General features: G+C 36.0%; 2 protein-coding genes across 22 annotated transcripts in view; both read left to right on the top strand.

Annotated features, from left to right (window-relative positions):
* Positions 1-9,986, top strand: part of cyr (cypher) — a 45,323-nt gene extending 35,337 nt beyond the window's left edge. Inside the window, exons 2-7 of the mRNA XM_028188026.2 lie at positions 3,586-3,783; positions 5,132-5,312; positions 5,993-6,097; positions 6,776-6,948; positions 8,233-8,763; positions 8,844-9,986. Coding sequence (XP_028043827.2) covers positions 3,597-3,783; positions 5,132-5,312; positions 5,993-6,097; positions 6,776-6,948; positions 8,233-8,763; positions 8,844-9,190 — 1,524 coding nt within the window. The 5' untranslated portion in view covers positions 3,586-3,596 and the 3' untranslated portion in view covers positions 9,191-9,986. The remainder of the gene's footprint in view (positions 1-3,585; positions 3,784-5,131; positions 5,313-5,992; positions 6,098-6,775; positions 6,949-8,232; positions 8,764-8,843) is intronic.
* A 5,164-nt stretch (positions 9,987-15,150) lies between these two features.
* Positions 15,151-22,617, top strand: part of beta-Spec (spectrin beta chain) — an 80,621-nt gene continuing 73,154 nt past the window's right edge. For 20 of the 21 annotated variants that reach the window (XM_028182234.2, XM_089735029.1, XM_028182170.2 and 17 more), the window contains exon 1: positions 15,151-15,291. The gene's annotated coding sequence lies outside the window, so the exon portion shown is untranslated. Of the gene's footprint in view, positions 15,292-19,906; positions 20,048-22,617 lie in introns of those variants that run through there. The other variant, XM_089735010.1, reaches the window with a different exon arrangement.

Genomic DNA, 22,617 nt, shown 5'->3' with positions numbered 1-22,617 from the left:
GGTGACCGGTGCTTGAGGTACCTTAAAGCACCGTTAATGGGTCGGGAGTATCCGTAATGACATGTTTAGGGCGACGTCGACTGTTTACCATTCGCTCCACAGGATCGGGACGGGCGTAAAATTAAGCAAATACCTAATTAATACAATGTGGAAGACATCAGGTTGTAGTGTACATAACCGATTGCCTTATAAAATCGGTTATCCATACCTACACGTAATCTATACTAATATTATAAAGAGGAAAGATTTGTTTGTTTGTATTGAATAGGCTCCGAAACTGCTGAACCGATTTGAAAAATTCTTTCACTGTTTGGAAGCTACACTATTCCCAAGTGATATAGGCTATAATAATCTTTTTTGAAAAACAATTTGGGATCCTTACTAAAACTCCAATAATGTAACCCAAGGTGTAAAAAAATTACCTAAAATATTCTTTACATCGCGTGCCCTGCGAAAACTATTGATGATAGAATAAAATAATGTACTACGACTTTGTAGAACACATTATTATTTACAAAAAGTGTCCTACCTATTATAGATATGCCGCAATAAGTGTTCTTTTATTTAAAAAAATAAAACAACGTCAAATCGTTGAGATTTTTATTGAAGACCCGAGCGAAGCCGGAACGGGCCGCTTGTTCCTTATAAGTTTTGTTTACAAGTAAACTAAAACTTTCATTTTCATAATAAAACCAACAGATACAATTGATATTAATGCGTATTCGTTTCGATTTTTTTTAAACGTTTAATTGTCTTGAAAACGGTTCGTAATCTAAGTGGAATATCGGAGACCGTTGTCCGGAACGGTAACTGTACGCTAACAATATGGTGTATTGAAGAACGGGGCTTAAGTAGGTTTTGCAAAATTTTACTGGGACTCGGAACGTTGTTATTATTTATTGCTTTCATGAGTGGACAAGCTCACGCCCCACCTGGCGTTCAGTAGTTACCGGATCCCATAAAAATCTACAACATAAATGCTTACATCCGCCTTGAGACGTGAGTTCTAAGGTCTCAGTTTTAACAGTACAACGGCTGCCCCACTCTTCAAACCGAAACGCATTACTGCGTCACGGCAGAAATAGATAGGGTGGTAGTACTCATCCGTGCGGACTCACAAGACGTCCTACCATATTTTTATTCCTTCACCGTACAAGTAATTCGTGTTAAATGCGTATTTCATTAGAAAAATTGGTACGGGATTTGAACACCGGCACAGTTGCACCGCTTGATACTAATACACCCAGGCGTCTTATCCTTACGCTATACTTACCATAGATAATACACATTACTATACGCTATAGAAGACTTATACTACGCTATATTTATACGCTTATAGGTACTTAGTAGGTAACGCCCGACCCAACCGAAAATATTATTCATACAAGCACGTTGAGCTTGTTTAGACTTTAGTCGTCTGAAATAAATAAGCGTATAGGGCAGAGTTTATGAGTGTTGTAAATTTCAATAATTGAAGTCATCATTTGAAGATTTTAATCCAAGAGATTTTAAGTATCAAGACGGGATTGTGAATCCAAGATACATTATACCAAGACGGCTCCATATAGATGTTCTCATTTCTAGTTAATGCATAATAACCGCGCCACTAGCGGATGAACCTAATTATATTTTAACGGATATGGCATATTATCGATATAAAACTAAAAATAAAATTTTTAACAACAGGCAATCCAAAAAATGAGCATACTATTAAAGTAGAGCTTGTTTTTGGCTGGCTCCATTCCGAATTGTGAATCTTTTTATTTTAAGATTGCGTTCAAAGGTTAGATCCTTTTAATGTACCTTCTGTTTTTAATGCTTACTGGTGGTAGGACCTCTTGTGAGTCCGCACGCCAGCCGTGCCGTATTTCTGCCGTGAAGCAGTAATGCGTTTCGGTTTGAAGGGTGGAGCAGCCGTTGTGACTATACTGAGACTTTAGAACTTATATTTCAAGGTGGGTGGCGCATTTACGTTGTTGATGCCTATGGGCTCCAGTAACCACTTAACACCAGGTGGTCTGTGAGCTCGTCCACCCATCAAAGCAATAAAAATAAAATAAAAATTGCTAGCCTGCCATTTGCTTTGATTGACCACTGAATTATAGCCGGTCTTAGGATCTAGAGAGTGATAAAACTATCCAACTATATAACTTCAGTTTGCTCGTGCTGCGCCTAACTATTATTATTGTTATCTTATTATTCCTACCCTCAGATTCTTCTAGTAAGGTTTCAAGGTGGGCGGCGCATTTACGTTGTTGATGCCTATGGGCTCCAGTAACCACTTACACCAGGTGGGCTGTGAGCTCGTCCACCCATCTAAGCAATAATAAAAAAAAGTAAAACCAAGACACTACGGACAAGAAAAACAACGTATTAAAATTTAGTTCCTGCCTCTTCAGACTTTGGCGCTTAATGAAAGTAAATCTAACCAAATCCCATCCCATCCCGGTTTTTGATCTTTATAATGAGGCATTTAATAGACGAGTATATATTCTGTTCAATTTGCGTTATTGCTTCCGCGCACATCTATTTCCTCTCGTATCAAATATAATCTCTAATTGGCAAAACGAATCATTAAACTGATTCCATGTTTGCCTCAGCGATTTACATTTTATGACAGTCTCAAATTGCTTTCATATCCGCCGCTGCAACCGCGAGTATTGACCGCAGTTCTATACTTATTACAGGATAGGCGACCAAAGAATCTAGATTTACTGGTTGGTTACTATCTTATCTATAATTAATGGCGATATAATTGGAGCAAGTCCAGGGCGTCCTGGCCATGGAAGTCTAGAGTAAATCGACACGCCGATTGTTAGATTTCAACGGGTCACTTCTTTTCATATTTATCGATGAACTAGCTTTTGCCCGCGACTTAGTTACTTTGGGATAACGCTGAGTTTTATCCGCACTTCATTTACTTTAATCGTTTCCGGAGCGCACGCAGCGTAAGCTCTCAAAAGGAAAAAAATCCCGATTGGTCTTATATTATATAGCTTATCTTATATGTATACTATTATTATAAAGGTGAAGAGTTTGTTTCTTTGTTTGTTTGAACGCGCTAATCTCAGGAACTACTGGTCTGATTTGAAAAAATCTTTCAGTGCTAGATAGCCCATTTATTGAGGAAGGCTATACGTAGAGAGTGAAAATATTTTTGAATTATAGAAAGTTAAGGAGCTATTTAAACCCCTATTTTAAAACATTCTTTATTGGTGCTCCACTTACCGTGTCCGGTCTTAACGTGATGTCATATAGCCTATAGCCTTTCTCAATAAATGAGCTATCTGACACTGAAAGAATTTTTCAAGTCGGACCAGTAGTTCCTGAGATTAGCGCGTTCAACCAAACAAACCAATTCTTCAGCTTTATAATATTAAGTACAGATTAAGTGTTGATTCTCATTTAAACAAGACATGGAGAACAAATAGAATTAAGCCAATTGTATTAATTTCAATTCAGATAGAGTTAATCAACCAGAGATCTCACGATCTTTAAGATACGTTTAGGCTTAACTTTTTGGAACCTTCCAGAAAAAGGTCATTAATCTAATTGGATTAGTGAATATGTTATTCTTTTTTTCAGGATGCGCCAACATGTGGCGTTTGGTGCTGCTGCTGTGTATGGCGACTTCAAGTCTGGGGCAGCAGACTAAGCCGAACAGGGTGGTCAGTGTGGCTACCAAGTGCGACAAGGGTTCCATCATAGTGGACCTGGAGATGGACCGCCCGTTCAAAGGATTAGTCTTCAGCAAAGATTTCTCTAGTGAATGTCAATCACAAGGTACGTGTATTTTTTTTTCCTACCTATGCTGATAGCCTTGAGAGGCTATTTCAGCTTCGCCCTAACGTGTGTAGTGAGCTCACGGAGCTCAAACCGGAGTGTTGCTAACACTGACCCTATCAAGAGCAGTGCTTCGCAGAATCTACCACCAGATCGGAAACACGACCCACTGAGAAGATCCAGCGATAAACTCAGTGGGCTGTGTCTGTCGGTTAATTCGCTCGTCGATCCCTTCGTCGCAAGCGACGGGTTCGACGAGGACGGTGACCGGGGTACGTGTATACATTTTGAATATCAAACCAAAGAAACTGGTTTAGAGTTACACGATCTTACAAAAAACCCTTTTAGAAACAAACATCTTAATGTACACAATTAGGGTAGGTACAAAAACACAAAAAAATACTTTGCTATAAAGACAAGCTAAATTAAAAATTATTAAACCAAATTAACAAAAATATTATATTTTCATGGTCTCTTCATACATTTTAAGTTAATAATTTTAAGTTAGTCCGACGTTATGAATTTGGTGAAAATTACTTTAGAAGATTCCGTTACATCAGCTTTTCTCAAAGTGGGCGATAACGCGCCCTTGTGGGCGCTGCAGGCCTAAAGGGGGGCGGTAAGAGACCCAGAAAAAAATGGGGGCGTTATGTAGAGGCTTTGGTGTAATTTCATCTAGGAGGACTCTTAGTCACCGACTGAGCTCTCGCTATAGCGGTTTTTAAGTAGGTGAAAAAATGGGGGCGCTACAAGATAATTTATTCTCAAAGTGGGCAGTAGATGAAATAAGTTTGGGAGCCCCTGCGTTAGATAGATAGCTAGATATACAGGTCAGGCTAACAAAACCGTGTTAAAAATAAATGTAGTTTAAAAACTAAGACAACACGATTAAATAACTATAATTTGAACCAATCTTATTTATCACGGTTAATCTGGTGAGGATATCGAAACAAAATAAAAATAAAAATATGTTAATACATTTTTACAAATCAATCATCGTCATCGCCATAAGTTTTTTTTTATTGCTTAGATGGGTGGAAGCTCACAGCCTACCTGGTGCTAAGTGGTTACTGGAGCCCATAGACATCCACAACGTAAATGCGCCACCCATCTCGATATATAAGTTCTAAGGTCTCAACTATTTACAACGACTGCCCCACCCTTCAAACCGAAATAAATTTTCTAAACTTCCTAATTCTGAAGGTTCTGATCTCAATGCAAACTTATACTTAAGTGTTTTATAACAATTGTAAGATTATATAGTAAAATTGTTTCTTAATTATGTCTATGATTCGCATGAATAGAATACATCCTTTAAATGTCTGAAATGTGATTCACATTATTCCAGGCAGTCTAAACACGAAGATATCACTACATCTCCCGTCGAACGCGTGCGGTGTGCGAACATCCACATTGAACACCACCGAATTTGAACCAGACGACGAAGAACAATTGTATTATAACGTGGAACTGGTCGTGCAAATGGACAAACACTTGCAACAGTCATCCGATCAGGAGATCTTGGTCAAGTGAGTTGAATAAATATATTCATATGAACTTACTAGCCGTACTCGCCCGCTTCGTTGGGCATTTAAAATTAACATTATTATTTATTGTCATTATTATTAGGGAGTCCAACACTCATATAAATATTAGCCTATCCATTAAGTACATGTATTTTCTACATGGATACCAAGTTTCAAGTCAATCGGATGCATGGTTCAGTAGTTATAACGGAACATCGGTACAAACCAATAAACCATATATTAGTATAGATATGTCAACGAAATAATTCGCCTATATAGTTAGTCTAGTGGTGAGTGATAAACTAATATACCCCGGGTCTGAGTTCGATTCGCAGTCAGCATTTTTGTTAATATTATTTGGTAGTCGTGGTTTATTTTCTTGTTATGTGCTTTCAATATCCATAAAACGGGACAAAATGCTATCTTAGGGCCTTTTAATGTGAAATTCAGTCTTTCGAGTTTTTTTTTTTAAAAGCGAAGCCTTCTTTTACTCCATTGTGATGTGAAGGGAAACCCGACACTAGAAGGAGACAAATATATATCTATAGAATTTCATCTGCGAGAAAATGAGATAGAATAATTCTACATCCAGCGCGTGAGAAATGCCCTCGTATTTTTTATGTATTGCGAAATTTTTTTATTAAAATGTGAGCTGATTTTTTTTTGTTCAACTAATATTTCAGATGCAAACTGCAAAGACGAGCAGTCCAAATCGACAGTCCGGCGTTGGAAAGTGTAATCAACAATAAAATAAGGGAAATAGCCGGGCAAGAAATAAAAAAATCCAGGTATGTATTTATATACATCTCCCAATTTTCTAATAAGCAACTGTAATGATAGGCATTTTCGATTTCAAATGTTTGCTCATAATGTACCTATTATATCTTCATACAAACCACACATGAATCATTAAAAAAAGCATTATTTGCAAAGAGTAAACTACTAAATAGTAGTAGTTTGTAGGCAGCGGCTTGGCTCTGCCCCTGGCATTGTTGAAGTCAATGAAGGGCAATAAAAAATAAAAAAAAAGCTTTTACACATATGTTACAATTTGGATGTCAAATCTCATAAATAATTATAAATAATAATAATAATGTCCAGTGCTGGTGCTTTCCAGCACCAAAGTACCTTCACCGCTCCATCAAACTATTAGATTTACCCAAAAATAATTTTTTTACCATGCAATAAGCCACAATTTTAAATACGTGCCGGATTGTTCGGAAGTTTTTGCAGGACGAAACATCAGACGAAACTAAAACTGAAAATGAACTCCACTTGGCGTTGGCCCGTGGTTTTTCAGTATTTCCCGAAATTCATAGAAATTCGAGAATAAAAACTATGTTCATAAATATTAAGTGTATTATCTATATTCAAATCGATCTAAGTTGCAATATCAATGTGTTTTTAAAGTTGTTTTAATTATTAAATTTAATTTTAAAATTTGTTTTACTTTAAAAACATTCCAGAATGGGTCGGAACCGTCAAGGTTTCGCGAGTTCGGCCGAAATGGAGCAGCGCGAAATGCTGATGGAAGCGGCCCGAGCCTGGATGGAATTGTCCCCAGCAGCTGCCGCCACTGAACCGGCCACAGTCGAAGTGGGACAGCCCATGAGATTGCTTATTCAATGTACACTACCTGGTAAGAGACGAAATCCAAAGGAGAAACCCGAAATCCATACAAACTTGGGCCTGGCGTTACAGTGCTAGAATTTGGACATAAATTACAATACCTAAAAAGGTTTCATGAGCCCAATTTTCAGGTCTCCCAGCAATGGCCAAATTGGTAAAATCAGACAATGTTTACATTTTAGGTTATGTTTATTGTTCGAGATATTTTAATAAAAAACGATATTTTTAAGGCTGTTTCCTACTAAAGATGAGTATTTTTTTACGAAACCCGTTGCAGCAACAGGTTGCTTAGAAAATAAAAATGGAACCTGTTACGAGAAATCGTGCATAAGGTTGTTTACGAAAACGAACGAAAGCCAAAAATTAAAAACAACGTACTGCGAAACGCGCTGCGCACGAAATTATTTTTTTAAGAGATTTTATGACTTGGTAACTAGGACCTTTAGGTCAGTCTTATTTTAATTTTAATGAAAACTTTTTTATCGATCCCATTTTAGGGATGGTCTAATTCTAACCCACACGTTTGTGGAGCTAGTTACGTATATTGAAATAAGTGTTGCAGATGTTTACAAAGATTGTTTAAAACAAAAAATAGAATTCAACTTATTTTCTACACTTGGCCATTGTCAATGAAGCTAAGATTTCAATGGGTTAATCAAGCAAAATAGACGAATTTTTTGGTACATATCCCATTCGTGTAACGCTTAGGCCCAGAATGGGGTTTCTCCTTTACACATAAGTATAATCTAAGTAGGTATTTTTGAGATTTCGTGTGACGTGATTTTTTTTTTATTGTCCTTGTAGGTAGACGAGCTTGCGGCCTACCTGATGGTGAGTGGTTACCGTCGCCCATGAGCTTCAGCAACACCAGGGGCAGAGCCAAGCCGCTGCCTACCATTATTCGTGTTAAAAATTAAAATTTATGGTAGTGGGGCATCTGCTTGATTCCGCCCTGATGAAATCATTCATTTCGGTATAAAGGATGCGACAGCCCTTTTTATTTATTTATTGCATCGAGTTTTCAATTTGTTTTCTTTATTTGAAACACAAAAATATTAGGAACCTCAGTTTTTTTTCGATAAATTTCTAACATTCAGCCTTAAACACTGTCAAATATTCCCACAAGGTATTTTATTCATAGACATGGAATATTCTAGAGATATACTGTTTTGTCTTTTATATTGACAGAAGTTAAAGCCTCCTCGCACGATCGAAAACAAATGTTATTATTAGATACTTTGATGGCAATCTTCAAACATTATGTTCACACATTGCGGTATGTCTTACCTTACAGTCGGAGTCGGGCTTCGCGTAACAAACTGCCTCGCTCACGACGGTCAAGGCGAAGCCTCACAGAAACTGCTCGACGAAGCCGGCTGTCCGATCGACGAATCAATCTTCAACAAGCCCACCATCCGCAGCCACAAGCAGAGGAGCAGCGAAATCGATTTCTCCGAACTCGAACCGGCCGATACCCAGAGAAATATAGATGAGAGCTTAAACGTTAAGCAATCGAAGACCGATCCAGATTTTATGTTAAAGAACATAATGACGTACCAACATGCGGTTACGACGTTCGCTGCTTTCAAGTTTCCGGACAGAGCGAAATTACATCTCACTTGTGGCATCGAGTTATGTAAAGGGCAATGCCCTCCTGTGGACTGCAAAGCGTTGCAGAAGCCTCAGCAGACTAGAGATGGATTATTGAGGAAGGCGCGACTCGATAAGGACGCGAGAGGAATCGTCATAGACAGACTGGAAGTGTACAATAGTATCGAGGTTCACGCACCGAATATTGAATTAGAAGATGAAGCTTCTATACGGGGTGAGTGACGTACCTATTTTTTTTTTTTTTTTGCTCCTCAAAAATTTTGATTACTCAATACGACGTTGTTTGATTTACAGGATCGAGAAGGATAGAAAATGAAGAATTTATTCGCGGGTTTTCGCCGGGCGACAAAACGATTTGTCTGTCTCCAGGGAAAATGGCCTTAGCGTTTTGCGTGTTAGGAGTTATTTTCCTTTGTGCCATCGCGGTGGCCTTTGTATCATTGGTGCGAGCGAGACGGCGATCAGGCCGAGAGCCTCTACACACGTCACTATCATTTTATACGGGCAGTAAGAGTATGTTCTCGTCAAGCGGGAGCTCTAGTTCTGGTCTCAGCGGTAGTAAATTGCTGTTAACTGACAGCCCTTACATGGATCACCATTCGTCGTCCAGTAAGAACTGGCCGTATCCCAGGCCATATTGACGGGAATTCAAGAAGCGACCATGACTTCTAGCTTTTAAACGTTCTTTATATTTTGCCGCCTTATTTGAATAATTCTACAGAACAGAAGTTTCGATATTTAATAGAGAAATCCTATTTAGTGTCAATATCGATTTTTACCATCGATAAATGACTTAAGACTTACTTACATAATATATGTTAGATATCGCATACAATGATTTTATGCAAGTAGACTTAAATATGTCGTAGGCTTTGAAACTACGAAAACAAGCATAAACTTTTGAAGAAAAAAAGTTTTCAAATATAAAAATTTCGTTTTACGAATACTCGTAATGTCATATTAGAAATCGAATGAGTACATACTCATTAAATGGATCCATTTGACTTCGTATTTCACCATTCGACTGTATGATTTATGTAAACGAACTGTCATCATAATTACATCACTAGTGGTAAGCCGCCACGAGTAGGTACCGCCATTTTTATTTCTACAATTACGTATGCGTTCCGGTTTGAACGATATGCGTTAAATAAAACAATTGAGATATCGATTTCATACCTCAAATTGGGTGGCAGTATTCATTTTATTAAACTATGGTCCCCAGTAACAGTCTCATACCAGATGAGTCGAGAAAAATTCGAAGAAAGTTGAAAACTTCGATCAACAATTTTAATAGCTAATAAAGCCGATTAAAGGAACATAAATTATATGATTAGACTTAGTTTTTTCCCTAACTAATAGTAAGGTGCTATTCGGACGGGTAGGTGAGCTCACAGGGCTTAACCTGAAAAACACTACACCTTGACACTAGCAAGATCAGTGCTTCGCTGAATATACCACAGAATCGGAATCGCGATCTACTAAAAAAATCCGGCGAGAAACTCAGTGGGGTGTGTCTATGGGTTAGATTGCACGTTGCCCTCTTTGTCGCATTCGACGAGAAAGACTTAGCGTATTTACAAATTGATAAGATGGAAAGTATCACGGACTGTATTTTTAAATCATACAAGGCAATACAAGAAAAACAAAGGCGATCGTATCGATTCAGTTTTTTCAGGTTTCGAAGAATGGGTATTTTTATTAATTATAATCGGAATACGAGTTTTTTGGACAACATACTGAAATCGAAAAAAAAAAACTACAATGCCGTTCTAATTATACGTTACAAATATGACTTTAACGATACTGCTGTGTATTGGTACTGTATGTACTATTTATTTTAGATTTTAAGGGACAAATGTAACTTGAGGCGGCGCTTTTGAAATTAACGGTCTTCGGGAATTTTGATAATGAACTTGCAGTGGCAAGTTTTATTATAATTAACTTTCATTAGTGCTTCCTCGAACTGAGAACTTTAGTTGAAAAGTGAAGTATTAAAGTAATTATTTTTTTATTGAAATTTGTATTGTTTGTGATGTGATTTTTTTATATTTTTATACTATAAATGAAGAGAATAATAAATATATTATTTTCTTTTAAAAATTTGTGTTTGCTTATTTTTATATTTTGATTTTCACTCATTTAATATTAGGTAAATTTAGTTAGCTAATAATAAAATAGTTTAGTAAAATATAATGAAATATTACTTACGATTCCATTATTTCACAAATAAAAATTCACAACAACCGAAAAATATATTACATAAAATTATCAAATACGCGCAACAACTCCGAGCTCGAATTTCACACTGATTCACTGATTCACACAGCCGCCTTCAGTTGTTTCCTAGAAAATAATGTGTGAGAGAGAAAATCCATTCATCGGGTACAGTTTTAGATGTGTTAGAAAGAATAAACCGTAATTTTATACCCATCTGTTAGAAGTTCAAAATTGGGACTACGCGCGTCCAAGATTTGTACGCTCAACAGATGCACGCTAAAGTGTTGCGTCCAAAATTTGGACGTTCAACAGACGAGAGCGTTCTACAGCGCCCCTAGCGGCAACATAAGCAAACATTCCAACTTTGAATTAACTTTTACGCTATCGAGAACGTTAAAAAACTCGCACTAAGCACACAGTACTCTCTGACCAGCAGTTAGGGGCGTTAACTATACGAGTATATAACTATAAACGAGTCAACTAGTATGCCTAGGTGTTATAACGTAAATAAATAAATAATCTTTTTAGAAACATCAAGAATAATTCAAGACCCTCATTTTGGATCGTATGTAATACGAAAGCTGGCCTCAAGAGAGGTCAAATTGGTTAACTAGTATTACTCTTTGATAACCAGCAGAAGTACGTGTTATATCCGTTTCTAAATTTATATTTTAAAAGGAAATGAGTACACTTCGACCTCATCAATTTGAATGACACTTTCCTAAACGCATAACTTCTACAATTCCATTCTACTTAAAAGAGGTAGTGGAACCCTCATTCAAAGCAAACGTAGAGGTGGTTGTCTTTTGTTCGAGAACTATTATTACACATAACGCAATTAAGAATCAACTGACGTGCAGGATCGTGGCGGTATTTATACTTCTGTATTTATTCATTTTTATTTATTGATTTAATATATTTTGTACACACAGCTGTTAGAAGAAACACGACAATAAGGATACAGTGTACAAGGGCACTACTTATTTCATTTTGAAATCTCTTTTAGACCCGCAAAAGGAAAGAAGAATTAGGAACACAAACCTAGCACATACAGTAAACATTACATATAATAATATATACATACAAATACACACACACACACACGCACATATATTTATTTTTGCTTATTAAATATAAAGTGTATCGGAAATTACAATTAAGCCGGAAACAGGTGATAAGTCTTAATAACAACAATTAGGTATTGAAAAAACGAAAAACTCTATGTAAGGATGATGTTGGTAATTATGAATTTTCAATTAAAAACATGTTTTTTTTTGGATAGTGGCCTTACGTCCAGTGCGAGCGTCCAGCCTCACGTAACTCGATCCGTCGATAGTGGGAGCGGTACGTGATCCCACCCACTAAACGACTTTCCTGCACTTTCGCCCAAGCGTCCGATCCCCCGCGAGGCCAACACTGGGGCAGGTTAAGGTAGTTACCGCAGTCACACTGCAACCAGAAGCGAGGCTCACCCTAAGGACGCTCGGCCAACGGAGCCTTCGAGGCGAAACGAAGGCTCTGGAACGTTTGCCATCTCGATACGGCAGTTCGTCCCCGTCCCAGCTTGCCAGGTCGCGCTCTTTTCACGTTGCTGTTGCTATGGTGCGTTAGAGTGCTGGTAGCCTGCCGCGCAACGTCGACCTCCTCAGGTCACCCCGTGATCTTCACCGGGGGAAGGCCGCCGCCTACAGAACCCGAACCAGAGCTCTTACGTTTCTCCCCGGTTTGACGGCGACAGGTCGGTGCGGAGAGGGAAGAGTTCTTCGTCTCTCATTTCGCTATTTCCTTCCACGTGATGGTGGACTCACATAAGTTGAGCATCGCTTTCCAGAACGCATCGCTGCCAAGCATCGTTAGTACGACGGTCGGCAACGACAAGTCCTCTTCTATAAACACGATAAACGCGGTGCGTTGATCCGCCCAGGCAAAGCTGACAGCAAGCGTGTGCTCCGCGGTGTCCTCATTGTCGGGGTCATCGGCATGATGGCATTGCGCCGTCCGTTTCCTCCTGGCTTCTCGGTGCAGGTGTCGGCGAAAATGAGCATCTGCGTTAGGCCGAAAGGTGAGGCATCCTCGATACGTAAACCGTTGGACTGGTAAATTATACTTATATTTGAATTGTTTTTAAATCTGTAAAGTCTACACGATATGCTGCTCTATCAACTCCCGTTACTACGAATCCGGTTTTTCAATTAAATTTTAGTGTAAAATCCTCAATAAAGTCCTCTGAGCTGTTACTAATTGTTACTGAAGTCGTCGTGCCCTAAAGCAAAAGACGTCCGGTGCATTCGTATATATAGCGATGCAACGGTGTTCGAATCCCGCAGGCGGTTACTAATTTTTCTAATGAAATACGTACTTAACAATTGTTCACGATTGACTTCCACGGTGAAGGAATAACATCGTGTAATAAAAATCAAACCCGCAAAATTATAATTTGCGTAATTACTGGTGGTAAGTAGGACCTCTTGTGAGTCCGCACGGGTAGGTACCATCGCCCCGCCTATTTCTGCCGTGAAGCAGTAATGCGTTTCGGTTTGAAGGGTGGGGCAGCCGTTGTAATTATACTGAGACCTTAGAACTTATATCTCAAGGTGTGTGGCGCATTTACGTTGTAGATGTCTATGGGTTCCAGTAACCACTTAACACCAAGTGGGCTGTGAGCTTGTACACACATCTAGGCAATAAAAAAAAACTTAAAACTTGAAGCCAATTTCTCTAGTTTAAGTAAATTTTCCCTAACTACATATTCGTAAAAAAGAATATTGTAACACAATTTTAACTGGCGGTACCGAAAAAACTATAAAAATATATACCGAATAAAATGATTTACCATATCATTTTAAAAGGCGGGGTATTTAGTAAAGATTCTAAAAGGAATGCGGTAATTTTCCAAAGGAATGTCATGAATATTTCAGTTTCGGCGTCATGAATATTTCAGTTTCTTTTGAACCTAATTCTGAATATCTTCTCTTACTTTAAATATTCTAGTCTATCCAGTTTTTTTAAAGATCTAGTTCCATACTTAGAATAGATAGCAATCTTCTTTCCACATACCTACTAATTTAAGGGCCACACGGGCCATTTACTATCCACAAACTACTGCCACTGCCATCTATCGAATTGAAAGGAAAATTTTCAAACTAGTCCATGCTCATCCTTTATAGTCTGTGATAATGTATTGATCTGTGGTCTTTGATGACTGCATAGCAAAGAAAATTAGCGAACATCAATTTAATTGTTTCAAATATGTAAATAAAATTGAATTTTCTCTAAAGGTTTAGAAAATTTAAAAGCTTTTTTTAACATTTCATTTTATTCAAATCGGTTAACTTTTTAAGTCATAAATTCGTTTTTTTTTCTTTTGCCCCTCACTAAGATATAAGAATGTTGCGATGACATCACTTTCTCAAAGAGTGATTAGAAGAGATTGGATAAAAGATATTTCAGTTAATGCTATTTACAATGTCATTTAATGGATCAAATAAGTTTATTATTGAAATAATCTAGTTAATTAAATTAAACTATTATAATTAAATTATAATAATTAAATTAAACTAGATTAATTAATATTTAAAAAAAAACACCAGATAATGTTTGAAACATTGTTTCTACGGCCCAATATTTTTTACCAAATAGAAACTCTAAACTATTGAATTAACGTGTCCCAAAATTTAGATTGAAACAATGGTTATTTTTTAAGACTTCAGTAGACTTTTTGGAAGAACCAAGAAGCGGATTTAATTCATTGTCCCATACTTATGTACTACAACAGATGCTAAACGGTTAATAAGCTAAAAATGTTATACGTTGAAACTTTAAGAAACGCTAAATAAATAAACGAAAACAATTTATACAACTTCGTCCCTCGCGTTCCTACTAAAAGTCCTTAGGTCCTGCTTAACTGATAGAGTATGTTTGTGGGGACATAAAATAGGTTTAAGGGACAGAGTTAAGGAGAAGATAAGCCCAGAATATAAAGTACTGCTAAAAATGGAAGATGTTGACTTAATAACTAATCAATAGCTAGAGAATCGGAGACATTCTAGCTAGTAACCGAACAAATTGTTCTTGCGTAAACTCTTTCCCTGACTTCTATAGTCAAAATTTAGCAAATTTACTACCTATCTAACGAACTAAATATACTATTGCTGCTAATATGATAAAATTAATAAATGCACTTCTCGAGCTATTTACTCTGTGATATGGGCGGACCGAAGTTGGTTGGCTTTTGGTTTTCGCGGTCGGTCTTTCGCTTCGCTCGATGCCGTGTTCGTACTCGTATTCACGGATGATAGTACAAGTCGTTTTTACATGATTAACGGCTACATAAAAGTTTCAGACAAAAAGTGAACTGTGTTATGTCAAAAAACTGTTTTCATAGTGTAAGTGGCGTGGAATCCTATTTATTAGTTCTCAGACGGCTCACCGCCAACTCGCGTATTCTAGTGTATTTTGTGTGCTGACGAATTTTATGTGCTTGACTGTGCTGTAATAGCATACCTTGGACTCGCAGGAGAACGTAAGTTCTAAAACAATTTATATGTAATATCATGTTTTATTCGTAAAACGTTTATTGTCAACGAAATATTATGAGAATCATTCGAAACAGTTATTTAGGCCAACTCTGTTTAAGCCCATTTCTTTTATTTTAATGAAAAATATTCATCTGTAATTTGTACCCAGTACTGTTACTAATTTATTATAATGTTTCATAAACTTCTTAATAGTCAGATACAATTGAGCTATTTGATAAAGACGCTTCCTTAAATGCCGTTAGTGAAAGCTAGTTATGGAATGTCTGAAGTTGTGTATAATTGGTTAAATTTAAAAAACAAATAATCGAAAAAACTAAATACGCCAATAGCTACCTATCGGTTGTACATTTGAAATTTTTCTAGGTCAAGAGATTAAAATCATATTTACCATCATAAACAAGACATTGGTCATAAACATAGTAATGAAAAATCGGATGGTTCATTACCATTAGTCCACTCTTATAGACATCTGGGTGGATCTCCGTTTACAGAACAAGATAAGAAATCAAAGTGGAACTGTTCCAAACATTCATGCTAGAAAAGTTCAAAATTCAAATATGGAAATAAATCTTCATGAGTAATTAAACAAAAATCAAGTAATTAATTAATAACTACCATTATCATAATTGAATGCATTAAAAATGATTCTAAAATTTGACCTTAATTGTCACCAAAAAGTTTTCCTTAACTAAAATTTAACAGTTTGATTTTCAAGTCTGTTGTTGATTATGTAGGACATCATTTAATAAATATTGCATCATAACTGCAGTGCACTTAGTGCAGATTAACTATGAGCAACAATGTGAGAGTGTTGATAAAATTGCACTCTTAAGGATAATTATGTTGGATAATTTTAAAATTTTATTAAGAAATGTAAATACATAACTATTTGTCACTTGAACTACCTGGGACCTCCCCCAAAGTTACACTACAATGTCGGGTTCTGTGTAGTCTGCATCTAGCAAATTGCCACATCCTTCAATAATCCATACAAACACACACTTCACACTGTCTTTCAGTATGTGGTCGGTCTCAAGAACTTTTTGGCCCTAGATGCCATCTGTTCTAGAGCCAATGTGCCTACCCAATATGCCAATATAATGTCACTTCAACCTCATAATCCTTGGGCTATATTGGTTATCACCACTATTCTAGCTATACCTTCATTCCCCATTTAATCTCTCTTTAGAAATTATCCATTTCAATAAAACAAAAGAGATAATATGAGATTTGTAAAACATCCAACTAATCTTCAGACTGATTAAAAATATTGCTTTGAATATTGGATAACTGTATTGTGGTGAGCTTCTTCTTTTGGATCTTTAAAACTACATGCTGTGTATATTCACCAACTAATTTAGGTTTTTTTTCCATGCCAAAATAGATTAAACCATTTTCTGAAATTTAATGTTTTAAGCTCCTCGCACCAGAGAATGCTCTTTAATATTTGGTAAGTGTCTTTTACTGGAGAAATGTGTAATTGAACTGTCATAGTTGAGTATATAAAAGGGTTTTGTCGATATCCTCTGTAGATCAAAATCAGCGTATATTATATTTAGACAGACATGGTATTATGGTATTATTAATCCTTTGATTCCCATGTAGGTTGCCAATGCCCTACGTGGTGCACTGAAGTTCTTATGTCGATTTCTGTTACTAAGATGCTGAAATGTCTAGTAAACTCTGGACAAAGATGAATCCGAAGATACTAAGAATGAATCTATTTCAAATAGCCTAAAAGACTAAAATATATATTAAAAACAAAAGTTGGCAATCCAGGTACTTAATAACAGATATTGACTTAACTGTTTCAGTGCTCCAGATAGAGCACCAGTGACTTGCATGGCAGTCAAAGGGTTCAGGGATCTCATTTGTCTCTACCATGTAATTAAAATTTTAGTAAAAATTAATTAAAAATATACACATTTCAAAATTATAAATAGTTCGGTTGCAATCAGTAAATTAAAAAATGTGTTCCTGTCCAAAGTCGCTGAGTGCCTTAAGACAAAGGTATACAACCAATGTGTTTTACCAGTGATGACTTACGGTTCTGAGATGTGGTGCTTCACAAGGGATATTTTTAGGAAGCTTAATGTTGCGCAGCGAGCTATGAAGAGGGCTATGCTTGGTATTTCTATACGAGACTGAATCAGAAATGAGATTTGTAGAAAAACCAAAGTTGCGGAAATCGGACGGCCGTTGGGGCGGAAAAATCCTCGAGTGGAGACCATGTACTGGCAAATGCAGTGTGGGACGGCCACCTAACAGATGGATCGACGACTGGTGAGAATTGCTAGGTCACGTAGGATACAGGTGGCAATGAACCAGGAGATTGGTTGGAGAGGCCTATGTTCAGCGGTGGGCAGTGAACAGGCTGAGATGATGATGATGTCAATTTTACTTATGTAATGTTTCAATGGTTAATATTACCTGGCCAGACTATACCTAATAATATAATATAATTTTAAATGGGTATAAATTGTCCAGAAACACAAACTTTCTTATCTTTTAACTCATTTGGATGATACTTAATTGTAGTTAAATGCATAATTTAGTATATAGTGTTGATAATATTACTCACAATTAAATTCACCCATAGTAGCCGTAATGGGGCTGATAGAGGTGATAGATGAATATGTGAAAGTACTACCTATTTATGTTGAAGCAATTATGCATTATAGTTAGAATAGTGGTATAGCTGTTATGTAATACAATAGGGAGTTTGGGTGGCTTTCATCATTGACTTTCATCAAGACAAACATAAATTCAGTCAGTAGAAGCAATCATACAGAGTATATAAATTTGTAATGTGACCTGCATTTCTGGTCCATTTTTATTTTACTTTGATCTGATCACTACCTAATTTCACAAAATAGCCAAAAACTTTTTTTTCTTTGTTTATCAGAGATGGTTTTCATAATCTATTTTGTGTAGTTAGATAGTATAAATATTTAGTATAATAAATATTTAGTATAAATAGTTAGATAGTATAAATATTGTAAAGAGCTTTAGTATAATTAACAAAAAAAGAAAAGAGATATTTTCGGCAATTACAAATAAAAATTTGAATAAGAAAACAAAAGAGAAAATGTGATACATAAAATTAATCCATCTCTCGAGCTATTAGTGATATGACCATATTGAATATTAATCAGTAATATTCTATTCATATATTCAGTAGTATAATCTATGTTATCACAGTATGAAAACATCAATTTTTTTATAAAATCATGCACATATTCACTAAGTTACAAACTTCTTACATGTAGTGGTCGGGGTAATTGCCAAACTGTAAATGACGACGGTGACGTCATGAAGATGCACATTGCATTTACGTGACGTCACCGTTACTAGAATTTGGGTGTGAGAGACGGGGCGATAATTTACCTATTTAAATATTGATTGATGGCAGCTCATTTCAATGTTTCTTTCCAAAAGAAGATAAATAATTTAGTGGCAAAACATAAAAAGATCTTGAGATTTATTAATTATGAAGACAACTAACAAATCTAAACGTAAATTTCCAACATATTTAATATTAGTTGATTGTTTGTTAACTATATTAATCGTTTAGGTAACTTCCAATAAAAAGGGGTTACATACATAGTTATAAAAAAGAACATCTATACTTATACTTATACTTATACTTATATACTTATAATATAATATAATAATATTATAAAGAGGAAAGATTTGTTTGTTTGTTTGTTTGTTTCGAATAGGCTCCGAAACTACTGGACCGATTTGAAAAATTATTTTTCCATTAGAAGCCGACATTGTCCCTGATGAACATAGGCTACTTTTTTTAAATATTTTTTTATTTTATTTTTTTGGTTTCATGTGTGTTTTAATGTTTCCGAAGCGAAGCGAGGGCGGGTCGCTAGTTTTCAATAAAATTATAATACCGAGTACGTATTTGAAATTTTGTCGTCACCCACTTTGAGACGTGAGGTCGAAACCTCAATTTTACAGAAAAACCAAGAACTCGCTCCTCAAATTGGAACGGACGATTGGTTTGCAGCAGAAATAGGCTGGGGTTTGGTGCGTTCCCATGCGTGTTAATACGCTATCCCAGTAGTGGGAGTAAGTGTTCTCAATAATTCAAATGAATCCGCGCGGGTAGGTACCACCGCCCCGCCTATTTCTGCCGTGAAGCAGTAATGCGTTTCGGTTTGAAGGTTGGGGTAGCCGTAGTAACTATACTTGAGATTGTAGAACTTATATCTCAAGGTGGGTGGCATATTTACGTTGTAGATGTCTATGGGCTCCAGTAACCACTTAACACCAGGTGGGATGTGAGCTCGTCCACCCATCTAAGCAATAAAAAAAAATAAAAGAAAAATTGAAGACAACTTCAATCCAAAACATAATTAACGTATAAAGATAAACGGATATGACATATTTAGGTGTGAATTAGATGACAAAAATGAAAAAAAAAAAAGTTTTATTCAGTATTAAAAAGATTCGTTACAATATTGTGTCACAAGGGTAGGTTTTCCGAGGGGAGGGGTTTACGTGAACTAGGGATATGCGGCTCGCCGGCGCCGGGAACTCGATCAATAATTCCACCTCACTCACTCACAGCTCACTTTGCCGAGTCGGACTCGCGACGCGCTTGTGTTCCGTGGCGTTTCCTCGTCTTGTGTGCTTTCGTGTAACCCTCATAATTGGAACTCAGTGCAGTGATTTTGATTCGATGGCCGAACGTTTTGAGATGACATAGTTCTAAGTAAGCAGACGGTATGTCCACATTTTCTGTGTATATGGCACTATAAACAAATTTCCGGTTTTATTGACGTTGTAGTTTGTTCTATGGGGATCAATAGCGTTATTTGACCATGACTACTGAGGTCAGCGCTTTTGCTTGAAGTTATATGCTGTTTTTGAAAATCTATCCCATTAATTTATAACAATATTTTTCTTCATGATTCACAAAATTTACTTTAGGTTTAATTAATACAATACCTTCGATTTGTTTCAAAGGTATTTATTTGAACATAATATATTCATTTTATTTAATCATTTCAATTTATTATATATTATCTCTCCGTATTTAGTTTTGACATAACTAACATCCACACCCACCCATACCTGTTAAATAAACCAAAAATAAATTGTATGTTAAGTTATTTCTAAATAGGTATTTTTTATAATCTCGATAAACTACCTTCGATTACACAATATAAATTATGTTAAACTTAAAATTTATATCAGCAGACCCTGAAATCATTATTTTTAACCTACTGATCCAATTCCATCTGAATGAATAAATTTATTCATACAAAAACTTCGATGAATCTGTCATGGTTCTTGAGTTCAACCTATTGACCGATCTATATGTAAAATGACTAGACAGAGTCGGGAAATTCTCCAGACGGATTCGCCGGTGCGTTGAGAAAACGTCGCTATTTGCAGAGCCGACCATGCCCCGCCTCCTACCGTCTCATCGGGGTCACGCGCAGACGTACTAAACTACCGAATACGCATCAACTGTCTATGCAGGGCAAAATCTGAATTTACATATCCCCAGATACAAGTTTCATAACCGAGGATTATTAATACAAATATAAAATGTAAACCAAATTTTTCTATACTAAGGTAAAAACTTTTTCAAGGTCAATTAGACCAGACTGCCGTTCTGTTGAGTACAATGTCTGAGTATGATATCATGGAGCATTCAATTTCATTAGATAAGTGATGTCATCTGTTATATGATATGCTCTATATGTGCTGGTTTTCACACAACATACGCTTTTTTTATTTTTTGAATTTGACCAAAATAAGTTTAATAAATATTGAAGTCATCCAAATAGGATACATATTTTTTTTAGCTTATCTGTTTTTTTTCTGATAAAAATAATATTGCAGTAATTTACAACAATGTAGCCAGAATTTAATTTGTTGGAAAAAGCATTACTTATTTCTTTGACCCTTGTTTTACTTGCAGTAATATCCGCTGATTCGTTTAAATCCTTAGTTAAGGAATAATAATGCCCATTTCTGGGAACCATCATAGTACACTCAAGACTTCGACTAATTTACGGACCCTCGTAACAATTTAATCAGGTTGGCCGTGAATTCAAAAAATACAAATACATGTAGGTATTCCAATCGAATCCGGCATCAGTTTATCGTTATAATTGAAATACATAGGCGCGTCCTCTAAATAAATATTATAAACCAAAGATTTTTCACGTCAATCGTAAAAAGTGAGTTTATTTTTTAACACTGATTAGCATAATATCTCGATAAGGCGATTCAACAAAACTACTAATCTGGTATTATCTTCGTAATACCAACTTTTGATATGACAAAATTCCGAATACCGGAATTTCATTTAAAATAATACATTTTAATCTATCTTCTATATACTTATATAAAAATGAATTGCTGTTCGTTAGTCTCGCTAAAACTCGAGAACGGCTGGAACGATTTGGCTAATTTTGGTCTTGAGTTATTCGTGGAAGTCCAGAGAAGGTTTAAAAGGTAGATAAATATAAAAATGCGCGGAATTAAATAAAAATAATAATTTTGTTTTCCCTTTGATGTCTCCCCCGTCGGACGGATTCCTTTTGTTTGTTTTATACAAAAGTTTAGGTCCTTTATTTATCGATTGAGACACTACGAAGTCTGCCGGGTCAGCTAGTAGTAATATAAAATAGATGACTTCTTTTTTTCGCAATTATAACTTTTGCGTTATGAAGCCCGTTTTCAAGGATGTAAAGTTGATGACGTTTTATTTCAATTAGAGTTGGATTCGGGAATGTTGTCTAGTAATTAAACGGTATTTATCTCTATAGGCGTCTTCTGACCTCGCAATTGACCCAGAGGAACAGTGTGTCGTTTTATCGTAATAACTTCATTTAAGATGAAGATCACTTGATACTTCCTTCATGTTCGGGAGTTGATGCATATTATTTAAATATTATAATAACTCTTTTTTTTTTGTAGCAGTTTAATGGTTTATTAACTACTTTTTTATGTTAATTAATATGAAGTTTTCTATCACAATTTCTATTTTTCTTTTTATAATTCAGAATAGACAAAGTTTCGTTGTTGTTTTACACACTTAAACTTAAATAATTTTATATGTCATTCGTACAGCAGATATAGTTTTAGAAATTCAAGAATTTAAAGGAACAATGTATTTATGTAGGTTGTCGTCAGTTTACTTGTAAGTTGCATATTACGAAACACAAAACCTTTGACGACGCACGTGACAAAACTAATGTAAGCTAATTATTACATTAGTCACCCTACAATGACATAATGTTAATGATATTTAGAAGAACTATGTAAGATAATATTTT

Source organism: Bombyx mandarina, chromosome 18 (assembly GCF_030267445.1).
Source record: "Bombyx mandarina strain Sakado chromosome 18, ASM3026744v2".
Lineage (NCBI taxonomy): Eukaryota > Metazoa > Arthropoda > Insecta > Lepidoptera > Bombycidae > Bombyx > Bombyx mandarina.
Note: the sequence above shows the minus strand (reverse complement) of the source record. Positions and strands in the feature narration are given on the sequence as shown.